Below are 22368 nucleotides of genomic sequence, written 5' to 3'. Positions count from 1 at the left end.
CGCCTCACTGCTCCCCACTGCTCCTCGCCTCACTGCTCCCCACTGCTCCTCGCCTCACTGCTCCCCACTGCTCCTCGCCTCACTGCTCCCCACTGCTCCTCGCCTCACTGCTCCCCACTGCTCCTCGCCTCACTGCTCCCCACTGCTCCTCGCCTCACTGCTCCCCACTGCTCCTCGCCTCACTGCTCCCCACTGCTCCTCGCCTCACTGCTCCCCACTGCTCCTCGCCTCACTGCTCCCCACTGCTCCTCGCCTCACTGCTCCCCACTGCTCCTCGCCTCACTGCTCCCCACTGCTCCTCGCCTCACTGCTCCCCACTGCTCCTCGCCTCACTGCTCCCCACTGCTCCTCGCCTCACTGCTCCCCACTGCTCCTCGCCTCACTGCTCCCCACTGCTCCTCGCCTCACTGCTCCCCACTGCTCCTCGCCTCACTGCTCCCCACTGCTCCTCGCCTCACTGCTCCCCACTGCTCCTCGCCTCACTGCTCCCCACTGCTCCTCGCCTCACTGCTCCCCACTGCTCCTCGCCTCACTGCTCCCCACTGCTCCTCGCCTCACTGCTCCCCACTGCTCCTCGCCTCACTGCTCCCCACTGCTCCTCGCCTCACTGCTCCCCACTGCTCCTCGCCTCACTGCTCCCCACTGCTCCTCGCCTCACTGCTCCCCACTGCTCCTCGCCTCACTGCTCCCCACTGCTCCTCGCCTCACTGCTCCCCACTGCTCCTCGCCTCACTGCTCCCCACTGCTCCTCGCCTCACTGCTCCCCACTGCTCCTCGCCTCACTGCTCCCCACTGCTCCTCGCCTCACTGCTCCCCACTGCTCCTCGCCTCACTGCTCCCCACTGCTCCTCGCCTCACTGCTCCCCACTGCTCCTCGCCTCACTGCTCCCCACTGCTCCTCGCCTCACTGCTCCCCACTGCTCCTCGCCTCACTGCTCCCCACTGCTCCTCGCCTCACTGCTCCCCACTGCTCCTCGCCTCACTGCTCCCCACTGCTCCTCGCCTCACTGCTCCCCACTGCTCCCCTCCTCACTGGTCCCCGCTGCTCCTCACCTCACTGGTCCCTGCTGCCCCTCTCCTCACTGCTCCCCGCTGCTCCTCCGCCTCACTGCTCCCTGCTGCTCCTCCACCTCACTACTCCCTGTTCTTCCACCTCAATGCTCCCTGCTGCTCCAGCTCAGTGCTCCCAGCTGCTCCTCCAGTTAAATGCCCCCTGAGGGAGCTAATGTCTTGCTCCAGTGGCAAAGGCGAAGAGCAGCTCTTCTATATGAAAACAACAGGGCAATACAAAGCCACTTTCAGGTTATGTGATTTGGACAAGTCACTTAACCTCTTAAACCACAGTTTCTTCACCCACAAAATGTGGATGGCAACACATTAAGATGATGATTGCAATCACTGAGAAACACATGCACCGTACTTACCACAGCGCCTGGCCCACAGGGAGCACTGCTAGCAGACCTGTTGTGAGGACTGCCCTTGCTCCTGGCCCACCCCGGGGACTGCTCTCTTCTCCCTCCCTGTCCTCACCTTCTGCTTAGTGCTGAGGGGCTGTGACTTCAATTTTTCATCCTTGCTCTTGGAAATCCTCAGAAACTGTTTGAGGTCTCCCTGAGGGAAAAGCAAAAGTCTGTCATGTCAGAGCCCAGCCACTATATCCCTGGCATCAAAGCAAGCAGGTGCTCACAGGTGCCTGCCCGGCAGATGGCGAGCAGTCCTGACCTGAGCGCCCACCGGACTGGACCCCCCTCCCGTGAGGGAAGTCCAGTGGGAATGAAAGAATACATGGCAGGCGCCTCCCAGAAGCTGTCAGTCCGAGAGAGAGGACTGTCCTAGCTACCCTCAGAGGAGCCTCAGACAGGCGGTGTGGAAGCCCCTGCCTTCAAGGTGCCAAGAAAAAAACTGCACCCCACTGACCCCCGCCCTCTAGGGGTTGATCATCTTGGACATAAACAGGGGGTGACCCCAGCAGCAGAAACGTACACAAAGCAAACACTTCTGATGGGAGCAGAAAGGGTTACTCCTCCCCTTCCTGCCCCAGAGCTGGGGGCGGGGAGAGGGGCTGATAAGCAGCCTTTTGAGGACTGGAGGAGTGAGGTCTAGGTCAGTCAGCAAATGAAGAGCAAGGGCCAGATCTGGGCATGCAACCAGGGTGGAAAGAAAAGGCTGGTGACTGGGCTAACACTGGTGCCTCACATGGGAATGGCGGGAAGGAGGGAAAGCCGGGTTCTGTTAAGTTTATTCTCAAGGGGTGACAAGCCCTCGGAAAACCGGAGTCAGAGAAGAAGGCCTGGAAGGTACCCATGTGGGGTGCACTGAAGCCGGGAGAAACTTGGTACCCGACACAGGGCTGGCAGAGGAGGTGCTGGTCAGGGGAAGGCAGGTGTCAGAGCTGGGGGCAGAGGGGAGGGGTAGGAGGTAAACCCGAGGTCTCAGCTGAGACCACAAGAGGGGAGGTTCCTATGGTGCACCCCCCAACCACCGTGAGGACACTGCCCTGCCCGAGACCCGAGGTCCCCTGCCAGCAGCATACCAGGTCCACATACTCCAGCACCATGTAGTGGGGCTCGGCCTCCCGACACAGCCCCAGGAGCCGCACGACGTTGGCGTGGTTCAGCTTCCCAAACATCTCGAACTCCCTCCGGAAGTCCAGCTGCTGCTGCTCGTCCCGGCTCTGCAGGCTCTTCACTAGCACCAGGGTCTCTGCCACCCCCTCCTCCAAGCCCTGTGCCTTCGCCAGGAACACCTCTCCAAACTCGCTTTTCCCTGTGGGGACAGATCTGAGTCCACCAGCTGCCTGCACCCAAGTGGGGAAGCCTCTGGCCTGGGAAGGGCCCGGCCTCTCAGGCAGGCGGTGGGGAGTCTCTGCTGCGCCCACCCACCTGCACTGGGCAGTGGCCAAGTTCGGCCATGTGACCCTGAGCACACCTTTCCTCTCCCACCTGGAGAGGCTTCAAGTCCCCGGTAGTAAAATAAAGGGGTGGGATTAACATTCCGGGTTTTCCAAAGGGTGGCTTGTATGAGAATGGCAGGTGGCTCATGATAAACATGTCTTAAAAGTTGTATGTTTAACGCACACTCAGAAAAATTTAACTGGCACAGATCCCTAATTTCTCACATATTCCCCTAGAACAGAGCTAACTTTAGTTACTTTTTTTTTTTAAAGGAATCAATCTAAAGAAAACATCAGCAGTAACACACAGGAATGATACAAGCTGTGAGGTGGGGTGTGAACCGCAATGGGGACACCCTGGACGAGATCTCCCCTGTGGCCCCCCCGCCTCCCCATCTCCAGGTTCTGGGTGTCAGAGACTTCAGAGCCACAGCCATGACTTAGCCTCGGACAGAACCGGTGGCCTGTGGCCAGGCAGGGGAGCTGTGGCCAAGGCAGCCTACCCAGTGTGGTGATGGGCTGCAGGCTGGCCCGCGGAAAGTGCATCTTGTCGCTCGTACTGTGGCGTTTGTTGGTGGCTGCGGGGCCAGAGCCCAAGCTGGTCAAAGCCACTTCCTCTTGGATCTCCGCTGAGGGCTGCCCGTTCTGCAAGGGCCCGCCTGGGAGGAGGAGCACAGGGAAGTGCCAAGATGAGACCGGTCACTCAGGTCACTATGGGGCCTCAGTCCCCCCCCACCAACCCTCTACTTCTACCAAATGGGTCCAATCTCAACTGATGAACGGAGGGGATGAGGCAAGGATGACAGCCTCTAACATGGACCAAGCTGCACAAGTCTCATCCGAATCACTGGTCCCTGCACACCAGACAGACATATGGGTTTTGGCTTCCGCGGGGCCATCTATAGGCAAAGCCCAAAACAGGCACAAAGGGGAAACCACAAGGGAGACCCAGGCCCTGCGTCTGAACACCTCAGCTTATAGGGGAGACGCAAAAATGCCCCTAGGGCGGTCCCAGTTGGAGGAGAGAAACAGATTGTCTTTGGGGCACTCAAAGACTAATAATGGGGGGTGGGGGTGGGGGGCAGGAGAGACAGACAAGATGGGGACCAGCAACATGAGCATATATAGTAGTTACATCTGGCTCAATGCCACAGGAAACATAGGAAGCTGGCACAGAGGCTCCAGTGAGGAAGTCTTAAGCCAGGTTCCTCAGAAGCCCAGGCCCTGGGAATGGGCCAGCTCCAGGCTTCCAGCTGGGGTGGGAAGCTCTGCTCTGGCTGCAGGACAAGGGCAAGCCCCAGACAGACATCCTCCAGTGCTGCAGCTCCGCCCACCGTGGCCACCAGAGGGCGCTCGGCACCTGCACTCGGCACCGCCTCCCGCCTCCAGGGGACCCCTCACCATTGAGGCACTCCATCTCTGGCTCCTCGCCCTCTGGCTGCTTCTGAAGCCGCTTTGCCTTGCAGCGCTTCTTGCAGTAGAACATGAGGCCCAGGACGGCAATGATGTAGGCCACGGCGGCGCCCACCGACAGCCCAATGGTCTGGATCATCTTGTAGGGGGGAGGGCTGCCCGGGCCCTCGGACTCCTCCTGCGGGGGCTTGTCTTGAGAGACACACAGAGAGGTCTGTGCAGGGAGCTGAAGCAAACCCAGCCTGCTTCTCTACCAGCCCCTCCACGCCCCACACAGGTGACAACCTCCCAGACACTCGATGGCCTGGTCAAGCCAGAGAGACCCGGGAGGGTCGCCACCGGCACCGGCTTTAACCAGGGCCGTCTTCAGGCCCTGCGGAGGCCCAGGGAGCGATCCTCTGGCTGACTGCATCTGAACACCAGGCCACGTGGCTCTTTGGCCCCTTGAGTGTGGCTCTTCCACAAAATACCGACTTCTGCACATGAGCCACGAAGTTTCAATCGCACTGTACATGCGCGCCCGCACGTGGTATTTTGTGGAAGAGCCACACTCAAGGGGCCAAAGAATCGCGTGTGGCTCTTGAGCTGCAGTTTGCCAACCACGGGCCTAGGGTCTCGTGGAGAAACTGACAGAGACTCACGATGCAGAAGCCCCCAACTCCCACACATACCCACGGGCTCCAACCGAGGGGCCTGTCACTTCGCTGTGTTCCAGTTCAAGCCCCACTTCCTACTTCGTCTAGAAAAGTAATTCTGCTGCTAAACCAAAAAGTTTGAGACCTTCTCATTTACGCCACTCCCATTCTAGATGCAGAAACAAGCCGCGAAGAGGAAACAACACCTGCCGCTAAGGCAGTGGTTCTCAACCTTCTGGCCCTTTAAATACAGTTCCTCATGTTGTGACCCAACCATAACATTATTTCCGTTGCTACCTCATCACTGTCATGTTGCTACTGTTATGAATCGTCATGTAAATATCTGATATGCAGGATGGTCTTAGGCGACCCCTGTGAAAGGGTCGTTCGACCGCCAAAGGGGTCGTGACCCACAGGTTGAGAACCGCTGCTCTAAGGGCATACAGATGGTTAGCAGCAGGAGCGGCCAGACCCAAACCCCATGTCCCTGAGCCTAGTCAGGGCCTTTTACCTGACGCATCTTCCTCTCTGGGCCTCCAGGACAGACACAGGAACCTTGCCCTGATGCATCCTGACCTGACCCCCTCCCCGCCCACCCAGGGAGACACGTGGCTACTGCAGGAGACCTGAGAGAAAGCTCTACAGGACAAGCACACCCCCACCACACACACACACACACACACACACACACAAACACACGCACACCAGCTGTGGGCTATTAAGAAAAGGACACGCAGCTCTAAGCAAGGACACAGACTGTGACATGGCCCCGCAGACCCCCCCCCCCCCCCAAAAAGTGGCTGAAGTGCCTTCCGTGTACAAGGGTCCGATTAGTAAAGATGACAAAGTCGTATAAAGATGAGAAAGACGTCGGGCCCCAGAGCTTCTCGTCCCCAGCCCATACCCACGACCAAGAGGGGGGCCTCCGTGTGCTTGATGTTGCAGCTGTTGCCCGCAATGCAGGTGTAGCGCCCCGAGTCTTCGGGGGCCACGTCATGGATCACCAGGGAGCCGTTCTGGAAGATGTGCATCCTGCCAGGGGAGAAGCCACAGCACTGCCCACCTCGCCGGCTGCCGGGAGACCGGGCGGTGGAGAGGAGGGGTGAGTGTGGGAGGGAGACGGCCCTACCGAGGTCCCAGCTTGGTCGGGTCCAGGATGCGGTCTTTGCCCTTCCACTGGATGAGCGGCTTGGGGTCCCCCTGGGCCTCGCACCGCAGCAGAGCTGTGTGGCCCTGGTACACAGTTGTGCGCTCCGGCTCCACCTTGAAGGTGATGAAAACTGGATGGGAAGAGCCCGGCGACGGGCAGAGAGCCGTGAGCACTGGGGCTGGCAGGACGCAGGCTGCTGCCACACGGGGCCTGTCGGCCCCAGCCCCAAGGCCCTGCCATCGTCGCACCTGCCACAGTAAGCTGGACGTGGGCACGGATCTGGCCCTGCAGCCCGTTGGAGGCGATACAAGTGTAGTTGCCGGCATCATCGCGGGTCACCCTGGAGAAGTGCAGCGTCCCAGCGTTGTCGGTCACCCACTCTGGGAGGCTGCTCCCATCTGCAGGGGCAACAAAGGGAGGTTATGGGATTGACCAGAGTTACATGGTGGCAATGCCCTCAGTCACTCGCATCTACTCAAAAACACGTCATCACTCCTGAGTACCTACAGACAAAGCCCAAACTCGAGCCAGGCATCGAGAATCCCCCGTTATTTATTCCTTTTTCAATTTTTCATCCTCACCTCCATCTGTTGCCTGTTTAACATTCCACTTCTGCCAAACTGCACTTCTGATTGGGCATCGGATTTGCCTTGTCACCTCGCTGCGTGCCACTCCTCCCACCTGGAGCCCACTCCTGCTCTCTGCCACCACCCCAGGCTTCAGATCCATCGTGAGCCACACGTCCCACAGAAAAGGCCCCCAGACCACCTGAACAGAGACCCGCTTCGTCCTCAAAACCGACACCCTCCTCTCTAACTCTCACTGTTCATGGGAATGTGAAAACTGGTCCAGCCCTTGAAAAAACAATTTGGCAACAGGCACCAAGGGTTGTAAAAATGTGCATACCCTTTTATACATAATTATTCCATTTCTGGGAATCTTTCCCAAAGGAAATAAACCCAAATCCAGAAAAAACTCTGGCTTAAAGATGTTTATTGCAGCAATAAAAAGAGAAAGAGAAAGACAGAGAGGGAGGAGGGGTGGAGGAAGGATGATTAGCAACCCAAATCTCCAACATTTAGAGAATATTTAAGTAAATTATAGTGAATCCAATTATTGGAATATTATCGCACTCATCAAAGCCAATGTTCACGTATGAAACGATGGGGCGATGCGTCCTACTGCTAGTTAAAAAGGAATACAAGGTTGCATAGTTATTTGCATCTTCTATTTTTACGTAGTATGACAAGTTTAATAAGTGAATAAAATAGCTTTGTGAAAACGAAGATACGCACAGACAAAGAAGGAGGGCACACACCCACAGATGGGTGGTGGGACTGTGTATTTTTTTTCTCCTGACATTTTCTAAAGGAGACCAGGCTTTTATGTCAAAAAGGATGACTATTTTGAAAAGGGACAAGGAAGGGCATGACAGTGCTGTCTGTCCCAATCAATCACTGTCCTGACGCGTCTCAGGAGCTAACAGTATAATCTGACCTCTTTCGTGTCTGGCTTTTCTCTTCCTAACGGGACTACAACCTGCCCTACATTGCTTGTCTGTCCCCACCGTTCCCGACATGATGCTGGGCCCTCAGCTGGCCCTCAGACATCATCACATCCGACCACCAGACAGTCCTGCCTGCTCACCCCCCAGGCTCACACGGTACTGACCTGCTCGTACCCACTTAATCGTGGGCTTCTCTCTGCCTGTGGCTGAGCAGGGCACCGTGGCCTCCTTGTCAAACTCCATGCACTGCTGCGGCCGGGGCGGTGGTGTGAACTTGAGCTTTTCTGTTTCAGTAGAGGGAGGGCAGGTGGGTGGGAAGGAGGCATTGAGGCAGCTAGACAGGCTGGGGCAGGCCTGAAGGTCCTAGACCGGCTGCTCCCTCCCTTTCTTCTCCCGCCCACCAGGCCAGCTCACCCAGCACTTGCACACGGGCTTGGGCCTCAATGCTGCCAGCCGGGGTGCTGCTCACGCAGCGGTACCAGGTCCCATCGTACACCTCCACGCTGTTGATGCGCAAGGTCCCGTTCTTGGAGACCTCGAACCGAGAGTCCTGCAACGCAAGTCTTGGCCTGAACCCCCACCAACGCCGCCCCGAGGAGAGCCTCGGGAAAGAGCAACGTGGAGGGGAGCAGCAGGGAGCGGCGGGAGGGGATCCACCCCACCCCCCGAGTCAGCCTCTCTCACCTCCGAGATGAGCATCTGGTTTCTGTACCAGATGACTGTGGGCTTCGGTGTGGCCTGAGTCAGGCAATGCAAGTAGCCTGGCTTGCCCTCCTCCAGCTGGCTGTCCTCGGGCTTCTTCAGCCACGTGGGCACAGCTACAGGGACAGGGAGGAAACAGCGAAGGCTGATGACCTCATGTCCGCAAAACCAAAGGCTCCAACCCCAAGAAATCCTACCACCACATCAGGCCCTGAGTTCAGTGCCCCCGCCTATTAACTGCAGCACTTATCCTTAGCGGTGGCCGACATGCCAGCACTTTTTGAACATTGTCCTGGTTAACGATCACAATAAACGCCCAAGGTATGTATTTCTTTACCCATTTACAGCTAAGAAGGCAGGGGTTCAGGGCACTAACGGTGATTTGCTGAAACACGACAGAAACAGGAATGAAAACTCTTGTCTGTATGACTCCAAAGTCCTTGCTCTCTGTGACACTAGAACGCCTCAGCTCTCTGTTCTGTTGGAGCCATACTCACTCCCTGAATGATCTCATCCAGTCCACGGCCTTCAACACCCTATGAGCGGATGACTCTCACACGTGTACCCTGACTGCCTGACCCCCACCCCCCATGAACTTCAGACTTGCAAAGCCAAACTTGAGATGTGCAAAGAAACCTGACTGCCCCCAAAACCTGCTCAACCCCGTTTCCCCACCTCAGTAAATACAGCCACTCTCCAGCAACTGCAGAAGTCAAAACTAGCCTTGACTTCTCTCCACGCCCACCCCCGCACGCTTGTTCTACACAGCCCATTCTACCTTAGCTCCGAAATGCTGAGTTTGACCTCACCTCCACCACCTCTGTTCCAGCCCCTTTGGCCCGTCCCCTAGACAATTACAGCCATCTAACTGGTCTGCCGGCTTTGACTCTTGTCCCTAACACTGAGCCTTCTCAGAACAGCCAGTGTGACCTTTTGAAAATGTCACTCTCCAACTCGACACCCTGCAAGGACTTCCCGCCCTGACGTGGTGTGAGAGACTTTGCAGAGATGGGTGTAAACAGCCCTCCCACCCCTCGGTCTCTTTGTACCGTCATGTTGCCACTTCCCCCCCTGCCTGTTCCCCTACTTCCTGGAGTCTGGGTGGCCTGCCTTGTCCATCAGTGGGAGTGACACTGTGCGCCTTCTGAGCCCAGCCTTCCTGCGAGGAAGCCCGAGCCAGCCTGCCGGAGCCCCGAGGGGAAGAGAACGGACATGCCCTGTGCAATACCACCTGCCAGACAGGTGAGCCAGCCGCCAGCTGACCCATCCGCTGATTGCCAATGCCAGCGAGCCCAGCCAGCGGCACTGGGGCTGATGAGCGTCCCAGTTGAACCCTGTCCAGAGGATCTTAAGTGCAACAATGTCTACTGTTTCAAGCCACTGGTTATGGAGTCACCTGTTAGGCAGCAATAGATAACTGATAGACTTGGAATACAAGCCTATATTCTTTTTTTATGTTTTATTAACTTTAGAGGGCAAGGAAGGGAGAGGGAGAGATAGAAGCATCAATTGGTTGCCCCCTGCACACCCCCTACTGGGGATCAAGCCTGCAACCCAGGCATACGGCCTGACTCGGAGTTGAAGCGGCCACCTCCTGGTGCAGGCATCAATGCTCAGCCACTGAGCCACACGGGCCCGGCACAAGCCTATATTCTTGCATGGCCCCACGTGACCTAGTCTCCATCTCCCAACCTCAACCACACTCACCACCACTTACTTATTCAACTCCAGCCACGCAGGCTGCTGCTGTCCCTCCAACATTCAAGCCCATTTCTGTCTCAGGACCTATCCACGTGGCTCCCTCCTTAATTTAAGTATCAGCTCAAATGTCACCCTCTGGAGTTCTCCCTAAACTCCCCCTGGCCCTCGTGTCTCTCTGTCACCCTATTTTATTTTTCTTCATGGCTCCACTGCCGCCTAAAATGACATATTTGCCCATTCAATTGTTTTTCTTGTTTGCTTTGTTGCTTCTATCAGACTATGAGCTCCAGGAGGGGGAATTTTGTCTGCTTTGTTCATTGCTGCATTCCCAGGACTGGGAACAGTGCCTAGCACGATGAACACACTCAATAAATCTGTTGACGGAATGCAGTCACGGAGCTCTCCCGTCTCCCAACCCTAGCCTCCACCCTCCCCACCTCACCCAGCCCTGCGTGTGTCACACACTTCTCACTGCACAGGCCTCCTCCTCAGAGTGCAGCGCAGGACTCAAGGCCTGGCTCAGGCAGTGCCTGCCGAATGGCTGATCAAAGCCGGCCTCCCCACCTGCCGCATGCTACCAGCACCTGCAGCGCCTGTTAAACTCTCCACCTGGGCCCACCCCCACAGTCTGGGTCAGGAGATCTGGGATAGGCTCCCAGATTCTGCATTTTTTTTAATGTATTTTATTGATTTGAGAAAGGGAGAGGGGGGGGAGAGAGAGAGAGAGAGAGAGAAACATCCATCATCTGCCTTCTTCTTGCCCCCTATTAGGAATCAAGCTGGCCACCTGGGCATGTGCCCTGACCGGAAATCAAACCAGCAACCACTTGCTGCATGGGACATGCTCAGTCATCTGAGCCACACCAGACAGGGCTGCATTTCTTTTTCTGTTTTTTTAAAAATATATTTTATTGATTTTTTACAGAGAGGAAGGGAGAGGGATAGAGAGTTAGAAACATCAATGAGAGAGAAGCATCGATCAGCTGCCTCCTGCACGCCCCCTACTGGGGTTGTGCCCACAACCGAGGTACATGCCCTTGACCGGAATCGAACCCGGGACCCTTCAGTCCGCAGGCCGACACTCTATCCACTGAGCCAAACCAGCTAGGGAAAGGCTGCATTTCCTAAAGTGCCCCAGCCCTAACTGGTCTGGCTCAGTGGGCAGAGCATCGGCCTGCGGACTGAAGGGTCCTGGGTTCAGTTCTGATCAAGAGCACATGCCTGGATTGTGGGCTCAATCTCCCGCAAGAGCACATGCCTGGGTTGCGGGCTCAATCTCCCGCAGGGAGCGTGCAGGAGGCAGCCTATCAATGATTCTCTCTCATCATGGATGTTTCTACCTCTCTCCCCTTCTCCCTTCCTCTCTGAAATCAATAAAAATGTTTTTTAAAAAAAGTGCCTCCAGAGAAAAACATGACCAAGACCCAGACTGGAGAAAGGCTGGCTGCAGCTGCTCGCATGTGTCTGCACGCCGCTGGAGTGTCCTGAGCGCCCTCCGTGCTGCACGCGTTACCTGTGTGCGGCGGCTTCCCCCTGAACCAGGTACTTGAGCACGGGACAGCGGACTCTGAAGTTTCCGTATTTTAACTGGATTAGTGTTGTGACAACTTCAAATTATCGAAGTACTTTCCATATTCAAAATCTTTTTGAATTTTTGAAATTTACTCACTTAAAACGATGTAGAAATAAGTGGAAGCAGCAGGTTGTGTGTATGTGTATGTACATAAGAGTTTGTCTTGTGTATCCTTTTATACTATCACAAAGGTTTGGAACAGGCATGATATGAAGGAAAAAGTAGACAAATAAATCTCTATGCCTGTAGCAAGGGCATCTCGGTCTTTTTCATATGCACTTTCAGCCTGTTCAGGGTAAGAGTTAACGCTATTCCCTACTCTTATTTTATAAGTACTACGCTCATTGTAGAAATCTGGAAAGTATAACAACAAATAAAATAATTGTCACAAAGGTTTGTTCACCATCACCTTCCCAAAAAGGAAATTATTTTTCCATCTATTTCATGCATCTTTCCGAACATCTTGTAGGGCAGGTGAGTTATGAGCCCCATTTTATGGATTAGGAGACTGAGCCCTGGCAAGGTGGGTGACTCGCTGCTCATGGTTACTCCATGCACCGGGGACAGAATGGGACCTGGGTCTCTAGGACTCCATTCCATTGCTCTTTCCTCTGGAGCCAGGGGACCACTTTTCTGTGGGGCGGTTGGGGTGACAGCCCAACCTCCGTTCCTGGCTCCAACATCACCTCCCAGCAGCTGAGTGATTTCCAAGCCTGCAGGGCCCAGAGCTGAGAGGGCCTTGGGTGAGCACCAACGAAGCTATCCAACACACCCAGAGCCCAAGAGCCCCTCGGTCCTGGGCCCTCCACCTCCCGTCCGCCTTCAAGGCACGGGTGCTCACTGGCCACGGTGATGTTGACATCCTGTCGCCGCTGACCAGCCAGGTTGGCTGCGTGGCAGGTGTAGACACCGGAATCACTCTCGGCGATACTGGCAAACACCAGCTCGCGGCCCTTCTGGTAGACTCTGCCATGCGTGGGCAGCCGGACTCCTACGTGCTCCCACCACATGCTGGGCTCCGGCAGACCCTGGGGGGGCAGGCAGGCCACACGCTCCTCGCTGCCAGCTGTGAACACCCGGGGTTCAAATGGAGGCATGTCTTCAATTTCTGTAGGAATGTGCACAGGAGGGAAACAGCCCTGTTACAGTGGGTCTTAGGGTACCTGGTGTTCTCCCACCGCAAACTTTGGCCCTTTCCCGCACAAATTCTCCCCATAATAATCTTCAGCATGCTCGTCCTCCCTCTGTCCTCCGAGCTGTTCTCCGAATGGAAACAGGAACCTAAATCTCTACATGCCAACCACTTTGAAGGCAGCCCCCACCTCAGCACCCCAGACTGAGACCCACCTGCCAGGTGAAGTGTGGCCTCCAGGACGACGGGCGGGCCCCTCTGGCCCTGGCCTATGCAGCGGTACACCCCGGCATTGCGCGGCCGGACCTGGGTCAGCAGTAGGGACCCGTTGGCAAACACCGTGGCTCTGCGGAGGTTTTGCGGGCTGCGGGGAGAGAGTGCTGACTGGAGAAGTGGCCCACAGGCCGCCTTCTAGAGGGCAAGGTGATGGTTGGAGATGTAGGAAGGTATCAGCCAGGAACAGGGCATCCCTTCCTCCCAACACATCATGTGAGTGAGTGAGTGAGTGAGTGAGTGTGTGTGTGTGTGTGTGTGTGTACATGTGCATGTGTGTACCCATTCATGTACATGTGCAGGCGTGTGCTCCAGCTACAGGAGACTTGGCTTTCAGAGTGGCAATGCAAGCAGCAGTGTTTAAGTGAGAGAGAGCAATGGCAGCGTGCAACTGTGAGGACAGAGGGGCCGCCTTGCTGCGGGGTCAGGATAAGCTGCCACACCCTAGTCGGTTTGGCTCACTGGATAGAGCATTGGCCTGGGGACTGAAGGGTCCCAGGTTCGATTCCAGTCAAGGGCATGTACCTTGGTTGCAGGCACATCCCCAGTGGGGGGTGTGCAGGATGCAGCTGATCGAAGCTTCTCTCTCATCGATGTTTCTAACTCTCTATCCCTCTCCCTGCCTCGCTGTAAAAAATCAATAAAGCCAAAGCCGGTTTGGCTCAGTGGATAGAGCGTCGGCCCGCGGACTGGAGGGTCCCGGGTTCGATTCCGGTCGGGGGCATGTGCCTGGGTTGCGGGCACGTCCCCAGTGGGAGATGTGCAGGAGGCAGCTGGTCAATGTTTCTCTCTCATAGATGTTTCTGGCTCTCTATCTCTCTCCCTTCCTCTCTGTAAAAAATCAATAAAATATTTTTTTAAAAAAATCAATAAAAAAACATTTTTTTTAAAAGATAAGCTGCCAGTAAGGCACCCAGTCCAGCAGCAGAAGCCCCTCGGCCACACCAGATGAACTGATGATGTGCTCACGGCTGAAGCCAGGTGGTATCCAAGTCCCTAGCCTGGGGAGCCACACCCTAAGAACCATGGCTACACCTGGCACCACAAAGGTGCTTTCTGTTTTCACGGGGCCTGGGTGAGGGCACAAGTCCCTATAAAAGAGCTGGCCTCTCCCAGCACCTTCTAGAAGTGTTTGCTTCCTCCAAAACACACGCATGTGTGTCCTGTAGGTATGTGAGTGTGTAAAGGTGCCTTTGCCATCCTATCCAGGCTGGGATCACCCAGGTCCCCTGTGTCCCTCCATCCCTGGGTCTCCACCCCTGATGGGGAAGACCCACATGGGTCGAAGCAGAGCCACTGCTAGCTCAGCTCATACACTGCCCTTGTGGGAACTAGAAAAAGACGCTCATTCCCGAGACTTCCCTTGGTTGGACTCTTTTAGTGACTACAGGACACTGTGCTGCCACCTGCCGGAATTCTGGAGTAACACATGTACTGAAGCATGACGTCTGTGATGCGTTCCGCATCCCCTTTTAGAGCACGCCCTGTGCAGTACGCACCCTGCACCACCGTTCCGGAGGCCCCTTACCGGCTGCGGTTAGTGATGGGGGTGTCATCCTCAAAGACCCACTGCAGGCTCGGGGGTGGCTCGGCTGAGAACTGACAGTGGAACATTGCCTCTTCGTTCCTCGCCACCACCACGTCCTGGGGCGCCAGCACCACCCTGGCAAAGCTCTCATCTTGGGGGGGAGAGGCACAGGCAGCACGTGAACAGCAGGTGAGTCGGCCCCTCCCATCCCGGCCCCACACCTCTCCATCCCCAGCCCAGGCGCACCAGCAATGCTCAAGGTAAAGTTCTGGCTGCTGCAGGTCTGGCCGAAGGCATTGTGGGCGCAGCAGGAGTAGACGCCACTGTGCTCAGGGCCGGCCGGCCGGAGGCTCAGGTTCCGCTCCTTGCTGCTGACCGTGTGGTTGCTCTGACCCTCGGAGAGGGGGCTCCCATCTCGGAACCACTGGTAGGTGGGCCTGTGGGGCGAGGGGGTCAGCAACAGGGAGGCAGGGGTATTCGGGGGCCCAGGGGGTGGGATACAGAATCAGAGGGTCAGGGCGAGACCCCTCAATTTGCCAGTGGGGAAACAGGCCTGGGCACACAGCCCAAGGGCACACAGCAATTTAGGGGCAGAATCATGTTGAGATTCCAGGTCTCTCAGCTCCCAGAACCCAGGATCGCTCCGCACACCATGATGCCCTTTGGGTCACCAGGGGCTGGTGTGGAGCAGCGCAGGGGCAGGGGTTGTTCCAGAATGAAGAGAAATGCATCTGAATCGAGTCTGAGATTTGGGGGAACACCCCTGTCTAGAATAACCCTCCCCACCCCCATCCCCAGAGTCGGCTCCTTACCGGGGGTGCCCGTCAATGTGACAACGCAGAGTGACCTGGGTCTGGGGCTGGATCTCAGCTTCCGAGGCCGGGTGCTTCAGGACCACAGGGCCAGTCTCAATCCCTGCGGCAGAGGCCATGGTGGCACGGTGAGGGGCAGAGCAGAGCAAGCGTGGGAGGGTAGAGGGAGGGAGGACAAGCAGAAAACGGTGGAGCCCGGAGGCTTTGAGCCAAAGGACAGTGCCAGGAAGCCCTGTGATGCTGAGGCTGGGGCTGCAGGCGGGCCACTGGAGACCAGCGCCTGCTAGTCCCTGGCAGGTCAAGCCTGACACTTGGCCACTCTGCCTCACTGCTCTTGCCATTTGTAAAAGTGTCCACCAGATCAATGGTCCAAGACACCGGGGCGTGGGGGTGGGGGACTTGGAAAAATTAGAGTTTTTATCTTCTCGGGTCCATGGAGCAGAAAGAGCTGACCGCTGTCATCGGCCTGCCCTATTCAGCTGGAAATGGGAGAAGCTTAAGGCAAGGAGGGTCCTGCAGGGCTCAGGAGTTGAGGGCCTGGCGGGGGCGGGCACAGCCCGGCTCTCACATTTGATGTTGAAGGAGGCGTTGGCACTGCGGGCCTCCTCTCCGGTGGCCTTGTCCTGAGCCACGCACTGGAAGGCTCCCGAGTCCTGCAGCCGGTCCACAGCCGCGAAGCTCAGGCTGCTGCCCTGGGCGAAACGCCGCTCGGTGTCCTGGACAGGGGCCCCGTCCAGCAGCCAGTACACGTGCACCGAGCCTGAGGCCTCGACCTCGCAGCGGAGCAGCGCCCGGCGCCCCTGCAGGGCATCCTGGGAGGTCGGCTCCTTGATGAAGACGATGGCCGCCTGGGCGCCTGCAGAGGGGGACAAGGGACAGGCAGGGTCAAGAGGAGCGGCGGCCACTGTCCTCACACAGGTCACCCCCTCGCCCTTATGCACAGGAGGGAAAAGGGGCTGTGCACACAGGCGGCGTCCAACGTCCAATGGGTGCAGGTGGGAAGGCTCATGAGACCACAATTCCCAAGGGTCCAATGAGGAGCTTTTAAACTGTGCTGGGTGCTGCACGGGAGGCCAGCTGAAGGGGGACACAGGGCCATTCCACAGGCCACGGCGAGATTCACGACGAGCGGTGTGGGCAGGCAGGGGCTCCAGAGCACCGGAGAGGGAGGAAGCCCAAGGTTGGGGTGGGGGTGCTAATGGCCACCCAGAGGAAGGGGCCCCGGACCTGGGGACCAGACCACAGGAGGTCTCGATGCTGGGCTGGGAAACAAGGGACATTAGCAGGCAGCCCTCCTCACTGCCTTCAACATCCAGGATGCTGAGCAAATTTAAATTAAATCATGATCCAAAGAGCATCTTCCAAGGATGACTGGGGGTCCACGGGTCAGGGAGGGAGCTCTGAACCTCACCCACAGGACTCCGCAGCCCAGTGTCCCGGGGGCTTCTCCGGGAGAACCCGCCCCATCACAGGAGAAGCCAATACTCTCTAGAACTCGGGCTATTCCCAAAGACATGCCAGGGCCACCCCCACACTCCCACTCTACCCCCAAGAACCCATGTGTGACCAAGGCTGGATTTCCCGTGCTAAGCTGAGAGCAGAGCCAAGTGGGTCCAGGCTTTCACTGGAATCCATTCCCCTTCCTGCACAGCTACAGCTCAGTGCTGGCCCCGGGCCCCTCAGAGAAGGGGGGCCCTGCCACCCAGGTGAACCACGGCCAGTGAGAACAAAGGGAAGAGTGAGGAGCCTGTGCTGAGCAGCAGATGGGTCTGCGAGGCGGAGGGCAGGCCAGGCAGGCGGCATGGTTACAGCAGCAGGAACAACACACTGCGCTTTGTTCCTGGCCCACGTGCGCTCCCTGCAGAGGCCCAAAGCTGCTGGCCGGGAAGACCAGCCGGGGTGGGTGACAGCTGCCCCTCCAGGAAGAGGGAGTGGACCACTGGGGCTGCTACCTGAAGCAGCAGGCTCTGCCTCTGGCCAAGCTGGGCCCCACAAAGAGCCTAGTGAGCCCTGCCCATTCCCTCCCGAACAGCTAGAAGCTGATTTCAGGCCCCACAGGGCTGGGTCCAGGTGAGCAGCTGCCCCTGGTGTTGGTCTTTCCTTCCCCCAACATTCTCAGAGGGGCCGGGCCACACGATGCCCGGGGCTGGAACGGCTCAGAGCACCCGCATGACTTCTCAAAGGGGTCCTGCTGGCTCTCTACATGGGACAATCCCCACCATGCTGGGCTATCACACCCTCTTTTGCAACTTAACCAATCGGCTCCCTGGGCCCTGCTAAGCCCCCCCACGCACCCTGACAACCCAACACCCCCCACTCACTTCCAAACACTGCATGGGAGTGTGGCCCTCCCTCTGCTGGCCAACTTGGTACAACCCCTTTGTAGTACAGATGGGTAAACTGAGGTCAAGGGAGATAAAGGCGCTTACCCAAGATCAAACAGGTAATTGTGGCAGAGCCAGGACCAGGACGGAGCCCCACACTTTGCCCAGCCCCGCCCAGGAACTGTAAACTAACCCTGGAAGTATCTGATCCCACAACGATCCTCTCACTCCCCTCGGCCAGGGAGGGGTGGACACACCTCTTGCAGACAAATGCCAGGCACACAAAGGCGCTCAGCTGACTACTGGCTGAACTGAGGTGACCTCAAAGGAAGAGATGGCAAACACGGGGCACCTGAGCCTCCCTGACCGCCTCTCGTGACACAAAGGCCCACTGGGGCCTCTTCGAGCGTGACTCACCACAACCTTGGGACCACAGACCCCGAACTCCAGGATGCTTGTCAAAGGCCAAAGAGAGATGACCTTAGGTGAACCCCCACTTCCACACGCAGCTACGCCAGACACCGTGGGGAGCCCGGAGTCTCACCACACAGGGGAGCCGAGGAAGGAGCGTTAGTTAAGGTTTGGAATCACACAGGTGCAGCTCAAAGCCTGACCCTCACACTTTGTGTGTCTTTCCTGGCGCAGAAGTGCCTTGGACAGAGCCAACTTGGTAAGTGGCAGCTGCCGTTATTACTACCGCGATCACCCTTCCTGCCCAAGGTCTTGCATTTCAAGAACATGAGAAAGCTCCCCCACTACAAGGCCCAGGGCCACTCCCAGATCCTGGAAGGGCCGGAGCGGCCACAGCAGAGAAGCTGGATGGGTGGGATGCAGGCAAAGGGGCCATGGGCTGCAGGAACCACAGACCAGTGGCCACAGAAACCTGAGCTGGGAGAAGAAATGGCCTGACTCAGAGGGGACCCAGCCCGGCCTCCAGTACCCCCTCCTGGGGCTGGGCTGTCCCGTGCCTGTGGTGAGAGATGCTGCATTCCCAGACTGCCACTCAGAGCCCCCTGCGCCCCCTCGATAGGGCCTGGGAAACATCAAAGCCGGCCCCGCGGGGCCCTCTGTCCTGACGTCAGCTCACAGCAGGTCCTGGTTAGCGCTTGGCTGGGGCAGACTTTAGATGTTACAAAAGGCAGGGAGAGCAGCCACCAGGCCTTCTCCAAGCCCCAGGGCCCGCTCTGAGCCCACAGCTGGGCCACGAGGCTCCGCGTGCAGGAGGCTGGCCCGGTGCTGTGGCATCACATGTGCTGAGAAGGCAGTGTGAGGTGTGCCTGGTCTGGCCACTCACACGGCTTTCAGGAGAGGTCAGCCGTTCTGTCGGGGGAAAGAGGCAGGAGACTTAAGAGGCAGACCAAGGGCCCGGGCAGAAACACCAGGCTCCCGAAAAAGCAGGGCTGGGAAGTGAAGACCTCTTCAGAAGCTTCGGCTGAAATGAAGGACAGCCATGACGGTGGAGGAGGAAGGCTTTGGGGGATGAGGTGGTACCGGCCTCAAGGTGGTACAGTCACCAGCACATTCCTGTCCCGGGACTACCTCTAGCCTGAGGATGCCCCCCGAGCTGTGGTCGGGGGAAGACCTTTGGTGGAACACGGTCATGGGCTTCCCAAAGCCGCCTCCTCTTCCCTGGTCCGGCCACACCATCTACGAATCTCGCCTTCTACACACAGGACCTCACAGAACACACAGCGATGGGCTCCCTGAGGCGCCTCGCTCAGGGTAGCAGCTGTGATGCTGCCCAACAGCCCTTCCACCCCTTCACAATGCCAACTTCGCCCGGCTTCTCCCCTTGCATTGAAATGGGGACCCGGCCCTACCACTCAGACGGTGAGGCTAAGTGGATGCACACAGTCAAAAGCCCATAGCACAGCGCGGAGCACACAGAGAAGGTAGGGGTGCAAGCAGCCCCCACCCCCGCCCCGCCATGACAGGCAGCAGAGCCAGCTGCCCACACGTGGCGCTGACCCCAGCGAGGCTGGAGCGGCAAATACCCAATAAGGACATTTTCCAAGCGGCTTTCTCGGCTCCCCAACAGCCATCGATATGCCGACACTCACTCTGCCGGAGCCCTGGCCCCAGCCCCCTGAGAAAGGGCTGTGTGGGCAGCAGCCCAACTCCCGCTCCCGCCCCCAGCACGCATCTGGTCTGGTGCCTGCCCTCGCTGCTGCTCTCTGGGCTCCAGGCCCAGTCCACCCATGTGTGTATACGTGTGCGTGTGCGCGCACACATATGTGTAAACATGATTTTATAGAGAGCAGAGAGCAGCAGGAAGTTTTTCTGCTCTGAAGTAATTTTAGCTTTAGTCCAAGTATCCATCTGGGCTACTCAGCGACCCATGTCTCGGGCTGTCCTCCGAGCCTGAGGAAAACACCCCGGCCCCCAGGACACTGCAGAGGCCCAGGACCTGCCAACTTGACCAGCTGATCTTATCTGCCCTCTCTCTGTCCCTCTTAGGAAAGAAACCCCATGCTTTAAACAGATGCCTTAGCACCAGGCTGAGATACCAAGATGACCCTGGTTGGCCCTGGAACAGGCATTTTGCAGATTCTGTGCAATCAAGTGAGTGACCGTGACCTCTCCCACGCACGAGGCCAGCCGGCCACAGGACAGTGGCTGACCCCTCCACACCTCGGACTCGTCCTGGCTGCAGGGCCCGGGGCCCCATGAGGTACTTCCTGATGCCTGGCTGCCCCCGAGAGCTCCGGCCTCAGTGGCTCCTAGTGGGGCATGCAGATCCCTGAGGGAGAGGCTGGCCAACTTCCTGTGCCCTGTCTGGGGCGGAGCATCAGGACACAGGCCAGGAGAGGCTGCCCTCAACCAGAGGCACAAATGCGCCAGTCAGCAGAGGGGCCCCCAGGACCCCCACCCACAGGAGGACAGCCCTCCTCACAAGTCCACTCCAGCTGGAAACTCCAGGGGCGCCGAGTGAGAGCCCCAGGAGTACCCTGCCCACTCGTCCTCCCCGAGGGACCCGTGCACGTGGCACAGACCCGTGGCCTTCAGGGGTCTAGCCGGCACACTTTCAGGGGCTCTGGAGCCACTCACAGGTCCGTGGCTGAGGCATTTGGAAGTTTCTGGAGAAACAAATCACGGCAGGAACAAGTCCCCCGGATGGACACCAGGCCCAGTCATCCCCCACGTTTACCCAGGTCGACAGAAACACAAATGCTGGATGGGATCGGCGGGTTCGGGCACCCGGAACGTGCCCCTCCGTTACCCCAGCACCGACACTGCCTGTGGCTCAGGCACCTGCAAACACACAGAGAAGCCCAGAGCATCAGGTTCAGAGGGTCGCTGAGAACCAACCCCAGCTGGCCCCACGACCCAGAGCGGAGCAGGAGCTCTGTTCCCCTCTGTCTCCCCAGCGTCTACAAAAGGCCCCGGGTCTGCTGACAGACGCCCCCGCAGCCTCCGCACACTGTACAGCCCTGGCTCTGAGCGACGCAGGAGGGAGCAGAGCCAGGGGCCCAGCTGAGTGTTCCTGTCCTGGGACTTAACTGTAAATATCTGGAGAGGCTCCCACATCCGGATTAGAGGAACAGAACAAAGTCACCAGGGATTAGGGCAGAAACAAGCTAGTGGGCCAGCTCTCCACCTTAGATGAAAACCACAGGTCAGGCCTGGCCTGCTCACTCCTGGGAGGCCCTGGAGGCGGAGACCTACCTCTAAGGCAGGAGGGTGACCTGGTATCCAACGGCACCTGGGCCCAGAGGGACACACATGCCAGCCGGCAGCCATACTACCCGACCCCAGCAGAGCCAGCCTGTCTTCTAGGGGGCGAGAGGGCCATGCCCGGGACACACCTCTCACCCTCAGGAACCCTGCCATGGCTGCCAGGCCTCCGAGGAAGCAGCAATGAATGAAAAACGCAGCCAGAAAGTAAGAAAGAAAGAAAGAACCCAGCCAGGGTGAGGCTGTGTGATCTTGCAGAAGGAACACGGGGAAGGGGGACCTGGATTCCAGTCTCAACGCAACCACTAACAAATGGAGTGGCCCTGGCATCAGCACCCCCTGCCCCCACCAGCCAGGCAGTTTTATTATCTGTAAAATCAGAGAAATAAGAGGGTGAGACTGGACAGCCACCAAGACCTAACACTGCTTCATTGCAACGATCCTCAGAGGCAGTCACAGAAACAAAGGGCTTACTCCCCTGAGTCCCCTCCCTGCCCCCCGCCCTGTCCCAAGAGCCCAGGCAACCACCCCCGGAAGGGATTAAAGGGATGCTATAAATGGCAGGTGTGCGGGTTGGAGGCAGCTGGGGCTTGCAGACGGGGACCCAGCACAAGCTGCTCCCATTCCTGTGGCTCCCCCGGAGATGCTGCCTCTTCCTTGGCCACACACTTGCACGGACAGCTCACGGCCTGCGCCATCCAGAATGTCCCGACCTGTGCCGTGACTGCGCTGTATCCCCCAAGCTGGACTGTGGGCTTGAGGGAGAGCAGATAATCGTGCCCAGCATGGTACGGCTGTGCTCTTCAGAGTGCCTGGGCCACAGAGCGGGCACCTGCAAGCCTTCCGGGGGGAATAAAGTCACGATGTGACCTCAATTCACAACAGCTAAGATTCAGAAACAGCCTAAGTGCCCATCAGCAGATGAGTGGGTTAGAAAACTGTGGAACATCTACACAATGGAATACTATGCTGCTGTAAAAGAGAAGGAACTCTTACCATTTGCAACAGCATGGATGGACCTGGAAAGCACCTGGGAGGTGGGGTAAGAGA

General features: G+C 57.7%; 1 protein-coding gene and 1 long non-coding RNA gene across 3 annotated transcripts in view; one reads left to right on the top strand and one right to left on the bottom strand.

Moving 5' to 3' along the window:
* PTK7 (protein tyrosine kinase 7 (inactive)) overlaps positions 1-16973 on the bottom strand; it is a 29060-nt gene extending 12087 nt beyond the window's left edge. The window contains exons 1-16 of one of the 2 annotated variants that reach the window (XM_015572241.1): positions 15888-16973; positions 15320-15422; positions 14754-14944; positions 14508-14658; positions 12922-13070; positions 12416-12682; positions 8283-8416; positions 8013-8148; positions 7763-7882; positions 6340-6489; positions 6071-6221; positions 5846-5973; positions 4295-4498; positions 3397-3552; positions 2534-2766; positions 1531-1611 (exon numbers count right to left, since the gene is read on the bottom strand). In XM_015572241.1, the coding sequence (XP_015427727.1) occupies positions 1531-1611; positions 2534-2766; positions 3397-3552; positions 4295-4498; positions 5846-5973; positions 6071-6221; positions 6340-6489; positions 7763-7882; positions 8013-8148; positions 8283-8416; positions 12416-12682; positions 12922-13070; positions 14508-14658; positions 14754-14944; positions 15320-15422; positions 15888-16599 (3066 nt within the window). In that variant the 5' untranslated portion in view covers positions 16600-16973. The remainder of the gene's footprint in view (positions 1-1530; positions 1612-2533; positions 2767-3396; positions 3553-4294; positions 4499-5845; positions 5974-6070; positions 6222-6339; positions 6490-7762; positions 7883-8012; positions 8149-8282; positions 8417-12415; positions 12683-12921; positions 13071-14507; positions 14659-14753; positions 14945-15319; positions 15423-15887) is intronic. The other variant, XM_015572240.1, reaches the window with a different exon arrangement.
* Positions 14609-20733, top strand: LOC107185082. The gene is made up of 2 exons (XR_001516003.1): positions 14609-14696; positions 20101-20733. It is a non-coding gene; the product is annotated as an uncharacterized LOC107185082 (long non-coding RNA).
* Positions 20734-22368: the final 1635 nt, after the last annotated feature.

Source organism: Myotis davidii, unplaced genomic scaffold, assembly GCF_000327345.1.
Source record: "Myotis davidii unplaced genomic scaffold, ASM32734v1 scaffold167, whole genome shotgun sequence".
Taxonomy (NCBI): domain Eukaryota; kingdom Metazoa; phylum Chordata; class Mammalia; order Chiroptera; family Vespertilionidae; genus Myotis; species Myotis davidii.
The sequence above is the reverse complement of the archived record's forward strand: the minus strand, read 5'-3'. Positions and strand labels throughout refer to the sequence as shown.